Source organism: Equus caballus, chromosome 24 (genome assembly GCF_041296265.1).
Source record: "Equus caballus isolate H_3958 breed thoroughbred chromosome 24, TB-T2T, whole genome shotgun sequence".
NCBI classification, from domain to species: domain Eukaryota; kingdom Metazoa; phylum Chordata; class Mammalia; order Perissodactyla; family Equidae; genus Equus; species Equus caballus.
In genome coordinates this window covers 48,581,493-48,597,636 of record NC_091707.1, presented here as the reverse complement: position 1 = coordinate 48,597,636, position 16,144 = coordinate 48,581,493, and the positions used below count along the sequence as shown (strand labels likewise).

The 16,144-nt window shown below is 45.6% G+C and overlaps 1 protein-coding gene across 2 annotated transcripts in view; it reads right to left on the bottom strand.

Moving 5' to 3' along the window:
* Positions 1–574: 574 nt before the first annotated feature.
* The window catches only part of GOLGA5 (golgin A5), a 51,263-nt gene continuing 35,693 nt past the window's right edge, over positions 575–16,144 (bottom strand). For both annotated transcript variants that reach the window (XM_070249780.1, XM_070249782.1), the window contains one exon: positions 575–3,441. In XM_070249780.1, the coding sequence (XP_070105881.1) occupies positions 3,336–3,441 (106 nt within the window). In that variant the 3' untranslated portion in view covers positions 575–3,335. The remainder of the gene's footprint in view (positions 3,442–16,144) is intronic.

The following is a 16,144-nucleotide window of genomic DNA, read 5'->3' as shown; positions in this document are numbered from 1 at the left end:
AGTTATTCCGGCCGGTCCTCAAAGTGCGTCAGCGTTCCTGAAGCCCGGTCACATGAGGCGGAGGGGCTGTGATCGGAAGTCGTTGGTCCTCTCCGCGGCCTCTGCTTTCTCGTCTGTGGAGCATCCCGCACACAGCTGTGCAGTCAGCCCTCTCCCATCATGCAGGGGTGGGGAGCAAATGAAAACTATTGTCCCATTTGACAGACTAGGTGACTGAGGTCCCTGAGGGGCTGGCTTTCGTTGTATCAGTCCTGTGTCATCCCCCGCCCGTCTGTCCATCCGTCCATCCCAGTGCCTCTCCACTGTGCCTGCTCAGACGCCACCTGAGAACTCACAAGTGTTCCCTGTCTCGTGAGCATCCTTGGAGAGCGCGTAGTGTCCCGTCAGGCTGCTCTCAAGTCCTGACCCAGACTTGTCACCTCTCTGCCCCCAGCAATGGTTCGTAGCTGACCCCTCTCCGAGCACTTGAGTTTGCCTGGATGCTTTGGGGAGACGCACAGCCCATGGCTTGCTTGTCTCAAGATGGTTGTTGATAAAACTTAGGCTTTGTTTTTAATCAAAAGCAAAGTGAGGATTTTAAAAAAACTAATAGACTTTATTTTTTTAGAGCAATTTTAAGTTTACAGAAAAAATGAGTGGAAAGTACAGAGAATTCCCACATATCTCCTCCACCCTCCCCACAGTTTTCTCCCTTAACATCTTTCATTAGTGTAGCACACTTATTGCAACTGATAAACCAGTGTTGTTACATTGTTATTATCTAAAGGTCACAGTTGACATAGTTCACTCTTTTTAAAATTGTGGTAAAATATACACAACATAAAATTTATCATTTTAACCATTTTTAAGTGTGCAGTTCAGTGGCATTAAGTACATTCACGCTAGGGGCCAGCCTGGTGGCACAGCCATTAAGTTCGCACTTTCCCCTTCAGCGGCCCGGCGTTCACCGGTTCAGATCCCGGGTGTGGACATGGCACCGCTTGGCAAGCCATGCTGTGGTAGGCGTCCCACGTATAAAGTAGAGGAAGATGGGCATGGATGTTAGCTCAGGGCCAGTCTTCCTCAGAAAAAGAGGAGGATTGGCAGGGGATGTTAGCTCAGGGCTAATCTTCCTCAAAAAAAAAAAAAAGTACATTCATGCTGTTGTACAAATATCACCACCACCCATCTCCCAAACTGAAACTCTGTTGCCCATTAAACAATAACTCCCCACAGCCTTCGCTGTTGGTGGTGCACATTCTATGGGTTCTGACAAGTGTAGAACGACGTGTATCCATCACTACAGTATCCTGCAGAGTAGTTTCACTGCCCTAAACAGCCCCTGTGCTCCACTCTTCATCACCCTCCCACCTTCCACCCCCTGGCACCACTAATCTTTTTATCATCTCTACAATTTTGCCTTTTTCGGAATGTATACAGTTGGAGTCATACAGTGTTTTCGGACTGGCTTCTTTCACTTAGCACATGCATTTAAGGGTCCTCCGTGTTGTTTCAAGGCATAATAGGTCATTTCTATTGGGTGCCGAATGATATTTCATTGTCTGCATATACCACAGTTTGTTTTTCTAAAAATGAGAAGTTTTTCATGATAAGAAAATTGTACACTAATTTTTAGAAGTTGAGAAAAACCAAGAGAAAAAGGAAGAAAAATAATCTTCTGTTATCCTGTGCCTGAAGACCATGCTGTTAGCACTGTGCTATCATTCCCTTGGGGGGTGTGTGTGTGTGTGAGTGAGTGCACGAACATCTTCTTTGGTTTTGCGTAGCATGGTACCTAACATTTTGACTCCTCGCTTCTTATTAATTAAAACTTAGCTCTCTTCATGTTGTAAATTTTCTATAAGCACCCCCTTCTTGTGCATTTTTGGAACGTCTGAAGTATTTCCCCTCGACTGAGGATGTCACAAGTCCTTACCCATGCCTCTATTTCTGGACTTCGGGATGGTTTTCAATTTTGTGCTAATATAAATAAGTCTACCTTGAACTGTTGGTGCTTGGATAATTGTACAGGTGTTCACCCACTTGCTAAGAAGCGGAGCAGGTGACTCAGAGAGCACGAACAGTTTAAACATATCCTAGAGATTTCTCTCTTCTTTTAATGCATTTCTTATTGTGGTAAAAAACACACGAAATTTACCATATTAACCATTTTTACGTGCACAGTTCAGTAGAGTTAAGTATATTTACATTGCTGTGAAGTGGATCTCCAGAATTTTTCATCTTGCAAATCTAACACTGTCCCAACTGAACAACAACTCCCTATTCCTCCTCTCCCCATCCTCTGGTAACCATGATTCTACTTTCTGTTTCTACGGATTTGATTACTTTAGATACTTCATATAAGCAGAATCATACAGTATTTGTCTTTCTGTGACTGGCTTATTTCACTCAGCGTAATGTCCTCAATATTCATCCATGTTGTAGCGTGTGTCAGAATTTCCTTCCTTTTTAGGGCTGAATAGTATTCCCTTGTATGTATAGACCATTTGGTTTATCCATTCATCTGTTAATGGACATCTGAGTCGCTTACACCTCTTAGCTATTGTGGATAATCCTGCTATGACCATATGAACAAGACGTGTTTGAGTCCCTGCTGTCAGTTCTTCTGGATATATACCCAGAAGTGGGATTGCTGGATCATATGGCAATTCTATTTTAACTTTTTGAGGAAACTCCACACTGTTTTCCATAGTGGTTGCACCATTTTACGACCCCATCAACAGTGCATAAGGGTTTCAATTTCTCTACCTCCTTGCCAACACTTGCTATTTTTCTGGTGGTTTTCTTTTAGATTTCTTTTTAAGAGCTGGAAGGGATCATCTGGTCAGTGATTCCCAAACCTCAAGACTTTCTTTTGAGCTGATGCTTCAAGAGGTGCTTGCCTATGAAATACATTTTACCAAGAATTCATTATTTTCCTGTCTCTAACCTTTGGTCCAGCATGTCTAGGTCTGGGGATTTCCCTTGGGGCCGGTTGCTGGCTGTCTTCTCAGTTCTGTGCCCTATTCTTCTGGACATGCTTCCAGCTGACGCATTTCCCAGCAGCCAGCTATGGCCATGGCGCTATGTTTTCACCAGTGGAAAGGGGATGGAAGCTACCCACTCAACTTCCGCCCTCAGCTGTTTAAATTACTTGCTGCCCTGGGCTTTCTCTCTTTCTCCTTCCTGCAAACAGAGCGCAGGACAGTGGCCCAAGGGATGGTGGAGCATCCTGTCCTGCCATCTGAGGTCTCTTTGTTACAGCATTTGGCCTATTTCCCAACTAATACAACTCTACAGGGACACACACCCACACCAAAGACCTGTGGTATTCGTTGTTCATTCAGTGTTATCCTTCAGAGCACTGTCTGTAACAGCAGAAGACCAGAAATGACCTCATGTCCACTGGCAGGTGATTGGTTAAAGAATGGAGACACATCTGTCCGGCGGAATTCCATGCAGCTGTTAAAAAAATGAGGAAGTTAAAAAAATTGTTTTTAATAGTCTTTATTTTTCAGAGCAGTTTTAAGTTCACAGCAAAATTAAGCTGAAGGGACAGAGATTTCCCACATCCCCCCTGCCCCACAGGCACAGCCTCCCTCTCTATCAACACCCCACAGAGCGGTGCATTTGTTCTGATGGAAGAAGCTACACTGACAAGTCATCATCGCCCGAAGCCCGTGGTCTACGTTAGGGTTCACTCTTGGCGTTGCACAGTCTGTGGTTCGAACAAATTATGTAATGACAGGTACCCACCATTATAGTATCATACAGGGTCATTTCACTGCCCTAAAGAAAACCTTTATTGTAAAATAAATAAATAAATAAATAAATTCTTATCAAAAAAGTATATTTATGGGGCTGGCCCGGTGGCATAGCGTTTAAGTTCGCACGTTCTGCTTCAGCGGCCTGGGGTTTGCCGGTTTGGATCCTGGCTGCGGACATGGACATGGTGCGGACAGGTAAGCCATGCTGTGGCCCGTGTCCCACATATAAAGTAGAGGAAGATGGGCACTGATGTTAGCTCAGGGCCTGTCTTCCTCAGCAAAAAGAGAAGGATTGGCAGCGGATGTTAGCTCAGGGCTAATCTTCCTCAAAAAAAAAATAAAATAACAAAAGTATGTTTATATGCTAACATTTGTGTTTTTCAAAAAGTGGGAGAGAAAGTACGTATTTGGATTTTCTTGTATGTGCACATGTGACATTGGAAAAGGATCCACAGAAATCCAGCATCACAGTCACCTGCTCCCCTGGGTGGGGATGGTTGGGAACCGGGCAGATGGAGGTCAGGGGTGGGAGGAAGATTTCCCAAGTTTGTCTTTTCACACATTTTGATGGTGGAACCATGTGAATGTATTACCTATTCACGACTTAAATAAATAGAAGGTAAAAATTTAAGTAATTCATTTTTCCATTTTCTTATAACTCAAAGTTCAAACATGCCCCATCCAGGCTCTGCATGTTGGCCCCCTGAGCTGAAGGCTGCCAGCTGAAGGCAGAGCTGCTAGGGTTCAAGCTGTCATGGGGCCTCCGCTCACAGAGGGCAGCTCAGCCACAAGCCGTCTGCCGACTCGTGCCCCCGTCTGGCCCGCATCTGGCCTGCTATGCCCAGGCGAGGCCCAGCCCTCCATCTGCCGCCCCAGACAGGCAAGCTGCTCACCCGCTTCTGCCAAGTGAGCATCCTAATTAGACGATAAATACTAATTGTCCATGACTAGGATCATCCACAGTCATAGACATTAACCAAAGTCACGCCTGACAAGCCCCACCGTTAATTATCTGAGCTCGCTGCTCCACGATTTAATTAAGGCTTGGCGGGAAGTAGCAACCCCCATAGGATGAGCAAGGAAAGAGAGCTCTGTAAAGATGCCCTCTTCTCATCAGGTGGCCTGGCAAAGCTGCTCCAAGTCTTCCTTCCAAGCCCCTGGGGTTGACCGTGAACAGAAGGAGACACTGGGGAAGGACGCCAGCATTTATCCAGTGCCTGCTGTATGCCAGGCAGAACCAGACGTGGTTGCACACATCATCTCATCTAATCCTTGCAGTTACCGTGGGAGCTGCGTTCCCATTTTACAGATGAGGAAACAGAGGCTCAGAGAGGCCCAGCGACTTGCCAAGCAATTGACAGAGCCAGGTCCATCTGAGTTGCAGGCCATGCATTTCCACTGCTCATTGCTGGAGGAAAGGTCTTAATCATATTATTTTTTACTCTAACCTTGAGTAGTGTTTTTTTCTTTCTCCAAAGCATTCTCAAGCATTATTTCATCTTAGTCCCACGTTCACTTATTTATCTGTTTATTTATTTTTTGCAGGGAAAGATTTACCCTGAGGAACACCTGTTGCCCATCTTCCTCTTTCCTTTTCTCCCCAGAGCCCCAGTGCATGGCTGTATATCCTAGCTGTAGGTCCTTCTAGTTCTTCTGAGTGAGCCACCACCACAGCATGGCTACTGACAGACGGGTGGTGTGGTTCCACGACCAGGAAGCAAACCCGGGCTGCTGGAGCTGTGAGTGCACCGAACTTTAACCACTAGGCCTTTGGGGCTGGATCTCACATTCCTTTACTAAGAAAACAAAAAGCTGAAGCATCTGAAGCCTAGCGAGATTGTAACGTACACACAGCCACACAGCCAGGCCTCACACTCGCAGTGTCTCGGCCAGGAAGGCAATGGAGTTGCGGGGGTAAGAGACTGGCCCAGGGGTTCACCGGCCTGCTTCCATTCCCAGCAACATTACCCAGTGGCTGTGCGACCCTGGTGCCTAATTGGGCAGTTATAAGGATGACATTACATAAATATATATAAGGACTATGTATATAATTCCTTAGCATAGGGTATGGCACCTGGTAGCTATCATCATTTCCCCAAGACTTCTTCCCCTAGAACCACACCTCAGTAACGTGTGGCTTTTCTTCAAAGCCACTTTGATTAGAAAAACTGGCCCCAACGATTCATGATTGTCTTCCCTGCCTTTTACAATGCGACAAGAACGTTGAAAATATTCACTTAGTTCCTCTTTTGCTGAGTCTTCCTATTAAAATGATCTGATTTTATAAGACACATTCAAACAACAAACACGAAAAATATTCTACCTGATTTCGCTCGATCTGACCAGTAGTCAAAGAAATGAAATGAAGCCAATGAGACGCCATACTCTCTACTGGACTTGTGGAACAGCTCTCTCTGTTTTTTTTTAAATTCTAATTCTTACTGCCGGTGAGAGTGCACGAAGACTCTGATTCTCTTGTGCTGGGTGGGTAAACTGGCCCTATCTTTCTGGAGGGCGCTTCGGTGATTGGCAAAGAGAATCCGAAAAGCATGTCTACCCTTTAACCCAGTGATTCTGCTCCAGAACGTATCCTAAGGTGCTCACTCTCAATTCAAAAACAAAAAAATGTTTATGCACCCAGCTCTCCATCACAGTGTTATTTTGAATGGTGAAAGAGTCTTCCTCTCTAAAATACCGCGTGTTAACAGAATAGATGCATAGTAATCCAATTACTTAATGGGAATATTATGAAGCAATTTAAAATGGTGGTAAGCGACTTTAAAAATTGTATGAAAGGTCTTGATGTCAAGATCTTGGTTTCTAAATATAATTCTCCACTAAAAGGAACAAGGGTGCTTTTTGCAGAAATAGTTGATTCGAGGTCCAGGGCAGGGAAAGGTCCAGATTAGACTGGAACATCTTGATATGCCAGAAAGCAAAGGTGTGCTCCAAAATGAACGGGGACAGGTGAGAAGGACCCGGGAGAGACTTGAAGGGGCTCCCACTGGCCAGATGTGGGACAATTTAAATATCAATAAGAAAAAAGATGAGAGTGGGTTTTAACATATTGAATTAAAAACAAAAAGAATCTATAAGCATTAGCACACGGTGATAGAATTAAAAAAGAGGAATGGATGGGCCCTACTCGGTGGCGTAGCAGTTAAGGTCATGCCCTCCAATTTGGCGGCCTTGGGTCTGCTGGTTTGGATCCCAAGCATGGACCTAGCACCACGTATCAAGCCATGCTGTGGCAGCATCCCACATACAAAGTAGAGGAAGATGGGCACAGATGTCAGCTCAGGGCCAATCGTCCTCAGCAAAAAGAGGAGGATTGGTGGCAGATGTTAGCTCAGGGATAAACTTCCCCCAAAAAACAAAAATGAGGAGTGGAGGGAAAGAAAAATGCCAGCTGCCAATGGTAGAAGTAATGATAGATTTAGAAAATTACCATTTTGCAACTACCAATATAATAATTCAGGCAAGGATCCCCAATCCATTCTAAAACCGCTGAGTGTTGGGGAATAGGACATTTGCGTGGTCTCAAGGTTTCACCCCACAAAACATTTATTAACAAAAAAAGTAAAAATACGCCTTTATGATGGAGAGATCTGGCAGGAACCGTTTTAATAAAGTGATCAGACTTAGCATCACTGACCTTGTGTGCCTCCTGAGCTGATGCAGTGAGCCAACATCAACTATATCGTACGCTTCCCAAAAAGAGTAAACCTGGATCTGGTCACGAGGAAACAGACAAATCCGTATTCTGAGTCCTTCCACAAGGTAACTGGCCCACACTCTTCAAACTAACAATGTATGAAGGACCCAAAAAAGGAGAGGAGTCTGTTATAGACGGAAGAGATAGGATAATTCAATGCAATCTTAGATTGAATCTTGAACTGGATTCTGGATCAGAAAAAATTTGGAAATAGCTTACAAAGAACATTTTTGGACTATTAGAAAAAAATGCCAATATGGACTGTATATTAGGTAACATCCTTGCAGAATGTTAAGTTTCTTAGACGTGTTCATGATATTGTCATTGTACAGGAGGACTGCCTGCCTTTCTCCTTAGACCCCAGCTGAAATATCCTTAGGATGAAGTGTCATGAGGTCTGCAATTTAAGTCATTCAGAAAAAAAAGAGAGAGACTGGATGGGGAAACTCTTAACGATGAGGGAATCTTGGTGAAGGGCATATGGCTATCCATTGTGCTATCTTTTCAACTTTTCTGTGAGTTAAAAATTTTTCATGTTTATTTTCACAAACATTGGTAAAAATGTACGGGAGGCATTTATTACAATATTGTTGGATACTGTGACATCACCAAAGCAGGATAAAAGTTTCATATACATTTGGATATGCAAATACGCATGTACCTGGAGTGGACAGCTGTTGTTTTTATCATTCCACTTCCATTCACCTTTTTGTTAACGAGCAGCACCCTTGTTTTCTTTTGGCCCCACTCCTCCCTCTTTCGGTTCATGAGGTTTGGATGTGAGCATACAAACCACATCCATCTGCCCCCAGGGATTGGTGGGCATACATCTTCGGTTAGTCCAACCAGAGCCAATGGACATCGACCCCAGGGCTTTTGCTGGACGTGTGGGGAAAAGGCTGCACACTTTTCCACCGAGGTTGCCAAGCCACTGGGATGTGAACTGAAGGAGCATGGTCATCCTTGTTTGGGGAGGAGCTGCATGTGAATCCAGCTGACACAGAAAGAGGGCTAAGAAGGGAGGATAAAGGTACCAGTTTACAGTGTTTGAGCGCCTGGATTTCAACACGCCTGCAGTTAGGTGAACCTGTGGATTTCCTTTTTGCTTATACCCATTGGAGCTGATATCTGTTGCTGGCACCCAAGGGGGCCTGACTACCACAGTATGGAAATGCATAGAAAAAGTGTGTTATCTTCCTAGCATCATATAAAAAAATGACAAGTCTAGTGGCTTAAAACAACACACATTTACTATCTCACAATTTCTATGAGTCAGGACGCTGAGCACAGTTTAGCTGGGTCCTCTGTTCTGGGTCTTACAGACTGCAATTAAGATGCTGGCCAGGGCTGTGGTCTCATCTGGTGGCTCGACTGGGGAAGAATTTACTTCCAATCTCACTTAGCTTGTTGGCAGAATTCATTTTCTTGCAATTGTAGGACTGTGGGCCCTGGGTTTTTGCTGGCTGTCAGCTGGAGGCTGTCATCAAGCCTGAGATGCTACCCACAGTCCTTTGACACACGGGCATCCTCAACACGGCCTCTCATTTCATCATCAACAAGGAGAATCCAGGCTGCTAAGAGGGAATCTTATATAACATAATGTAGTCATGAGGCTGACACCCTATCACCTTTGCCATATAAAGTAATCAAATCAAGAGAGGGATATCCCATCACATTTGTCATGTTCTATCGGTTAGAAGCCAGCCATGGGTCCTACCTGCATCCATGAGGAGGGAATTACACAAAGGCATGGACTCCAGGAGGCAGGAAATCATTGGGGGTCAGCTTAGGGTCTGTCTGTCCCAAAAGGGATGGGAAGAATTCAATCAACAACTGCCACACCCACCCCTACCCATCACTAGACACGTTTTTATGGGGTATTTACGATTGAGCACCACAGCACTGCACGTATTTATCCCGTTTCTTCCTAAATTAACAGTACTCATCACTGAGAAGGAGGAGGATGGGGAGGTGCTGGAAGGGCACCAGAATTTTTTGCTCTGTTTAAGGTATTGCTTGGAATTTTTACAATGAGCATGTATTCATGTAATTTTAAAATACAATTAAAATTGAAAGTCGTATATGCAGTCTGACTTCAGCTATACGCTGGTCTTCCTCCACTTCTGGACCTTCCTACACAGGTACACACACACAAGGGGGAAAAAAGACTGGAAGGAAACAGCCCAAAACGTGAAGACCTATTAGTTTGGAGTGGTGAATCTGTGGATGCATATTTTCTTCTTTATACTTTTCCGTATTTTTCACAATTAAGGAATATTACTCTAAGAATCAGGAAAAAAAAAAACCTCAGGTGATCTTAAATGTTTTTTAAGTCCAATTTTATGGCTAAAAGTAAAGCAAACTCTCTTGTTTGCCTTCTGCAGAAAGGCGATTTCCTGCCTGGGTGGTGATGGGGAGGCTGCTCCTAGAGCTCCAAGAACTAAATCAGATGGAGCGGGGAACGTGCACCTGCTTCCCCTCACGCTGGTAAAGAACCAGGAACTCTCATCAGAACACATCTGGCTTGGCCCCAGGACTAGGTGTTATTTGAAAAAATGTGGCAGGTCTTCTTCAGTGACTAAAAGCTACTGGAAGGTTCTAGCCAAGATGGGAAATAGAAGACTCTGTGCCAGACAGATTCGGTAAGCTGACATGCTCAGTAACCAACTAGTTCCAACCCACGCCTATATGAAAACAAACAAACAAAAGAAATGTTTGCTCTCATTTTTACAGCTAAGGAGGGGACCTTGATGCGTCTCTGAACTTGCTTGCTTGTCTGTAAAATTATAGAACTGAGTATGAGGGGCTTCTCTCAGAGCCAGCTGCCCAGACCACACCTGCGGTCAAAATAAACAAACAGAACCACCGCCAAGAGTTAGGTTAACCAAGCTTGCTGCAGCCCGGGAGAACGTGTCCCGGGGCGCACCTCAGGAGGGGAGAGCAGAGGGGCTTCCTATAGGGTTTGGGTGTGAGTTGGATGATTGTGAGGGGCATCAAAGAATTGGGGGCTAGTTCTGGGTTAGATGCTGCCAAGAAGCAGGGGCAATTTCGTGACTGAGCATCTCAATGACAGTCACCTAGAAGGAGAGTTAAAATGGGGCTTGAGTTGTTTTTGGTGAAACAGCAGCCATTGCTCAGAAAGGACCAATGCTTGTCAGAAGAGGAGGTGTCTAGTAATTTTTGTGCTCACAAGAGTGGCCTTGTCAGTGTCTTGTTCTGAGCATTATTTATGTTCTGCCAGGAACACGGTTGACTGGTTGTCAGGAGGGCCGTTTGCCACTTTCTCAGTCCCATCCAACTTTAAAATAAACATACCACCCAATAAAAAAACAGCATTTGAGTATACTTTCAACTTAGAACATTCTCTTTTTACCTATGGGGAATTCTTTGTGATTCTTTCTAGCTTCTCCATTCTTAAAGATGAGGAAATTGAGGTCAAAGATGTTTAGTGACTTGCCCAGCACCCCAGCTAGTTCAACAAGCCAGAAAGCAGTAGCATTCCTTTTTTGTGTGTGTGAGGAAGATTGGCCCTGAGCTAACATCTGTTGCCAACCTTCCTCTTTTTGCTTGAGGAATTCTCCCTGAGCTAATATCTGTGCCAATCTTCCTCTATTTTATATGAGATGCTGCCACAGCATGGCTTGACAAGTGATGCAAGGTCTGCACCTGGGATCCGAACCTGCAAACCCTAGGCTGCCAAAGTGGAACGTGCAAACTTAACCACTATGCCACCAGGCCAGCCTGTCCAATATTAAGTTCATACTTCTTTGTTGTCACATATCACTGTTCTTCATTCATCTTAGTTTTGAAAATTGTTTTCATTCCAGAAATTTGCATTGAGAACTTAAGTGTCTTTCACTCTTCTAGGCTCTGAAGAGACGATTGAGACAGGATAGATCTATCGAGCTTAGAGTCTAGTTGGGGTGATGGAAAGTGAAGAGGCAATTCAGTTCAGCGTGAGTAATATGATTAGGGAAACCCTGCATGCTCTGGGTGCTCATCGCCAGGGAGGGACACTGCATGAGTAGTCTTGCTGCTGTAACAAATTACCGCAAACTTGGTGGCTTAAAACAACACAAATTTCTTCTTACAGTTCTGGAGGTCAGAAGTCTGAAATGGGTCTCATGAGGCTCACATCAAGGTCTTGCAGGGCTGCGTTCCTTTGTGAAGGCTCCAGGGGAGAATCTGCCTCCTCGCCTTTCTCAGCTTTCCGAGGCCGCCTGCATTCGGTGGCTCGTGGCCCCTTCCTCCATCTTCAAAGCCAGCAATTCAACCATTCTGACTTCTGCCTCTGTCATCACATCTCCTTCCCTGACTCTTCTGCTTTCTTCTTCCATCTTTTAAGAACCCTTGTGATTAAACTGGGCGCAGCTGGGCAATTCAGGATACTCTCCCTATGTTACAGTCCTTACTTTAACCATATCTGCAGTGTCCCTCTTATCAGACATATTCATAGGTTCCAGGGATGAGGATATGGACATCTTTGGGGGCCGTTGTTCTGCCTACTGTAGACATCTAGCACAGTACTTTTTTTTCCTTTTTGGAAGGAGGGGGAGGGAGGAGTTCCGACTTCATGAAGACAGTGGCATCTAAGCTGACACCAGGAGGGAACAGGAACCAAGAAGGGAAGTGTTCTAAGCAGAGGGGAGGTCTGGGGGTGGAGAGCAAGTACGGTGCATTGTGTGTACGTTAGTCATTGCGGTTATACTGCGGTAACAACCAACCCCCACATCTCAGGGCCTGCAAAAGCAAGGATTTACTTCTCATTCAAACTACAAGTACATGGCGGACATGCTCCATGTTTTGGCTCAGTCCCTTGTCGTCTTCTTTCCAGGACCTAGGCTGAGGGGGCAGCCCCCACCTGGAACATGCTGGGCTCATGGCGGAGGAACAAGTTAAGGGGCAAAACCACAAGACGACGCTTAAAGCTTCTGCTGAGGAATGGAACGTGTCCCTTCCACTGACATTTCACCAGTCAAAGCAAGTCAGGTCATACGGCCAAGGCTGACAACCTCTCGTGGGAATGGGCATCAATAATTGGAAAGTAATAGGCTAGTACAACGAGAGATTGGGGTGTAGAATAAGATGGGGGAGCGGCTGGAAGCTCATGGTGAGGGCCAGAGCACGCATGACTTCAGAACCCAGTTTCCTTTGTTAGAATGGAGGCTCCCCGAGGGCAGGAACTGGGTCACTGCCTTATCCTCCTAGCCCAGTGTTTCTCAAACTTCTTTCATCCTTACCAACCTCCATCAAATCTTAATGCCACAGATACACTGTTGTGTATGGTGTGTGCATCTGGGTTTTATACACAAAAACAGTAAGATATTTTTGCCCTCATAAGAACCAATTTTCACCCCCCCTCTAACGGGGGGTGATATCAGCCCCTGTTAGAATGCGTGTTCTAGCTGCGATTACATGTAAGATTTAAATTAATTCTTGGATTCCATTGACTTAAATCATGTTTGTGAGTTAAAGCAAATCGCTTGTAGTTAAGTTGACACGCCCAAGCCTTACTACTTTATTTAAACTCAGCGTAACTAGCACTGCAGGGCAAGAGGCTGCGTGGCTAGAGAGGAGAGGCCCAGGGGATAGAGAGGAAGCTGAACATCTGATGTTAGGAAAGAACGTAGCTATATCCAGGCGCTGCTTTGCAGAACTTTCAAAAATTGCATCTAACACACGGATGGCCAATAGACACATGAAAAGGTGCTCATCATCACTAATCATCAGGGAAATGCAAATCAAAACTACACTAAGATATCACCTTACACCTGTTAGAATGGCAAAAATATCCAAAACCAAGAGTGACAAATGTTGGAGAGGCTGTGGAGAAAAGGGAACCCTCATACACTGTTGGTGGGAATGCAAACTGGTGCAGCCACTATGGAAAACAGTATGGAGATTCCTCAAAAAGTTAAGAATAGAAATACCTTATGACCCAGCCATCCCACTACTGGGTATATATCCTAAGAACCTGAAATCAGCAATTTCAGAAGCTCTATGCACCCCTATCTTCATTGCAGCATTATGCACAATAGCCAAGTCATGGAACCAACCTAAGTGCCCAGCAACTGATGATTGGATAAAGAAGTTGTGGTATATTTATACAATGGAATACTACTCAGCCATAAAAAAGGACAAGGTTGTCCCATTCACAACAACATGGATAGACCTTGAGAGTATTATGTTGAGTGAAATAAGCCAGACAGAGAAAAACGAACTCGGCATGACTCCACTCATAGGTGGTAGTTAACGTATGGACAAAGAGAACTGATTGGTGGTTGCCAGGGGAAAGCGGGGTGGGGGGAGGGCACGAGGGGTGAAGTGGTGTACCTACAACATGACTAATAATAATGTACAACTGTAATTTCACAAGGATGTTAACTTTTATAACCTTAATAAAAAACAAACAAACAAACAAAAATTGCATCTAAGTATCTTACCACTTTCAGAAGACTTCCCCAGGGTGAGGCAGCCCCGCCTGTCTCGGGCGAGGCCGTTAAACATAACCGAGCTCTTCCTGACGACTAAAGGTCTTCACCGAGTACATCCAGGACCAGCGATATCCTCGGGTCACCTTTTGCTTTGTATTTTAAAGTCTTATGGCTTTTCCCTCTTTGGGGAAACCCCGGCGAGCTGCCAGTCTAAGTCCTCACCACTCCCAGCGTGCCTGGCCCGTCTCCCTCCTTCGCTCTGGTTTTGGGAACCAGAGGCGCTGCGTGGATGGGAGAAGCACTGAGCGAAGCCCCAGGAGCTCTAGGGGAACCGTGCGCGAGCTCAGGGCTCTGCCTGATTGTCTGCAAAGCTCAGCGAAGCTCAATGGAAGGCCAATCGCGTGCCAGGCAGTGGTCCATCCACTACAACAGTGGGTGAAAACAGCCCTGTCTGCCCTCTGGGGATCAGGAGCATCCAGAGACACCTGCACTGATGAGATCTGACAGCCTGATGGTGGCAGTGCAGGCGGTGGGCCAGGCCGGGTGGGTTGGTCAAAGGCCTGGAGGTGTTTGCCTTCAGTCACGAAGGGCTCCATTCTTGGATTTCATTCCATTTTTCTGTTCGCCCTTGACTTGAACAAAAAGGAAGAGTTAACTGCGAACGTGGAGATGGAGAAGTTAGGGGAGAATGTGCAGATCCATTGACTTGGTGTCTTTGTAACTACCTAGGAAAATCTCCTCCTCGGGTTCAGCCTGTCCTCACCCCAGGCCTTACCGCAACAAAATGAAACAGATGCTCTTGAGCATCTGCACGTGAAGCAACTGTAGTCTGTAGATTTCTTAGACACAGAAGTGTAAAGGTTTTCTCTGTTTAAAGAAGGCAGTGGTTCAGGGGCAGAGGGGGCTACCAAGGAGAAACACAAAGGGATTCTGCAAAGCCCTTCCCTTGGCCTCCAGGCTCCCCTCGCCCTTTCCCTCCTTCTGTCCCAGCCACGCTGGCCCCCTTGCTGATCTGTTGCTTGAACACACCAAGCACGTTCCCTTTGGGAGGTGCACACTTACGTAACCCACTGCCCCTCGCGTCTGCACTGCCCACCACGTGATACAGGCTCCGCACGGCTGTCACCCCTGCAGAGGACTTCCCTCCCCTCCCCATCTCTACCTTCACCTCCTTTTTAGCCACAGCGTTTAACACTAAGTGGCATGCGACGCATTTGCTGTCTGCCTTCCCCACTGAAATGTGAGCGCCACAACAGCAGGGCCCTCCTTGTTCCCACTCCAGGCCCAGTTCCCAGAAGGGCCAGCACCCATGGCACTCACGATGTGGATTACTTTGTAGTCTTCTTACGGCTAAAAGTCAAATTATTTTACCACCACTATTTTTCTTGGGGACATCTATAAATGTGGCTTCTGTATGCAACACACTTGAGAAGTGTTCGTACAGAAGAGAAAGTTTCACTTGTTGGAAAGTGTTTGTTTGCATCCGTGTCTGGAAAGCAGACCACTCATAGGAAGGTGGAAGTTCAGAATCCTTTAATCCACATTCTTCTCACTCAGGAAAGAGTTAATAGGAACACTAGCCTCAATGCGTTCAGAACAACCACTAAGACATTTCTCTCAGTCCTTTCTTTCTTCTGAGTGATCACAGCCTGAAGAGCTTCAGGCCGTCAGTCCCTGACCATCCTCTTCGGCTTTACCAGTTCTTTCCTTCTGCTTCCACCCAGACTACGATGCCCATACTGGCCTTTTCCAATACAGCGGGCCTCTTGCAATAGGGAGCCGGGGTCCAATGAGGCCTATCTGAGTAGTCACGTGCCGCATGACGACATTTTCAACGACAGACCGCACATACAACAGTGGTCCCAAGTACCATAGAGCCTTGGTGTGTAGTGGGCTGTGCCATCTAGGTTTCTGTGCGTGCACTCCATGATGTTTGCAGTGACGAAATAACCTAACCACTCATTTCTCAGAACACGGGCCTGTCATTAAGCGACGCGTGACTGTAGTTGGGTTTTTTCCCCTCCAGAGTGAGTCAGACGTAAGCTCCTTAAGCAAAGGCTGGACTGCCCACACCCAGACGTTCCGATCCCTCGTCTACAGAACTAACAGGGTAAGCCCAGTTCCACTACATCTTAACAAAACCTATGCTTTTCAAGTTTTTGTTCTGTAGCAATAGAAATGGCAGTTTTTGGCAAGCACAAAGTCTAGAGAAATGGAAATTTTCTTATAATAATCTTACTTTCCAATTG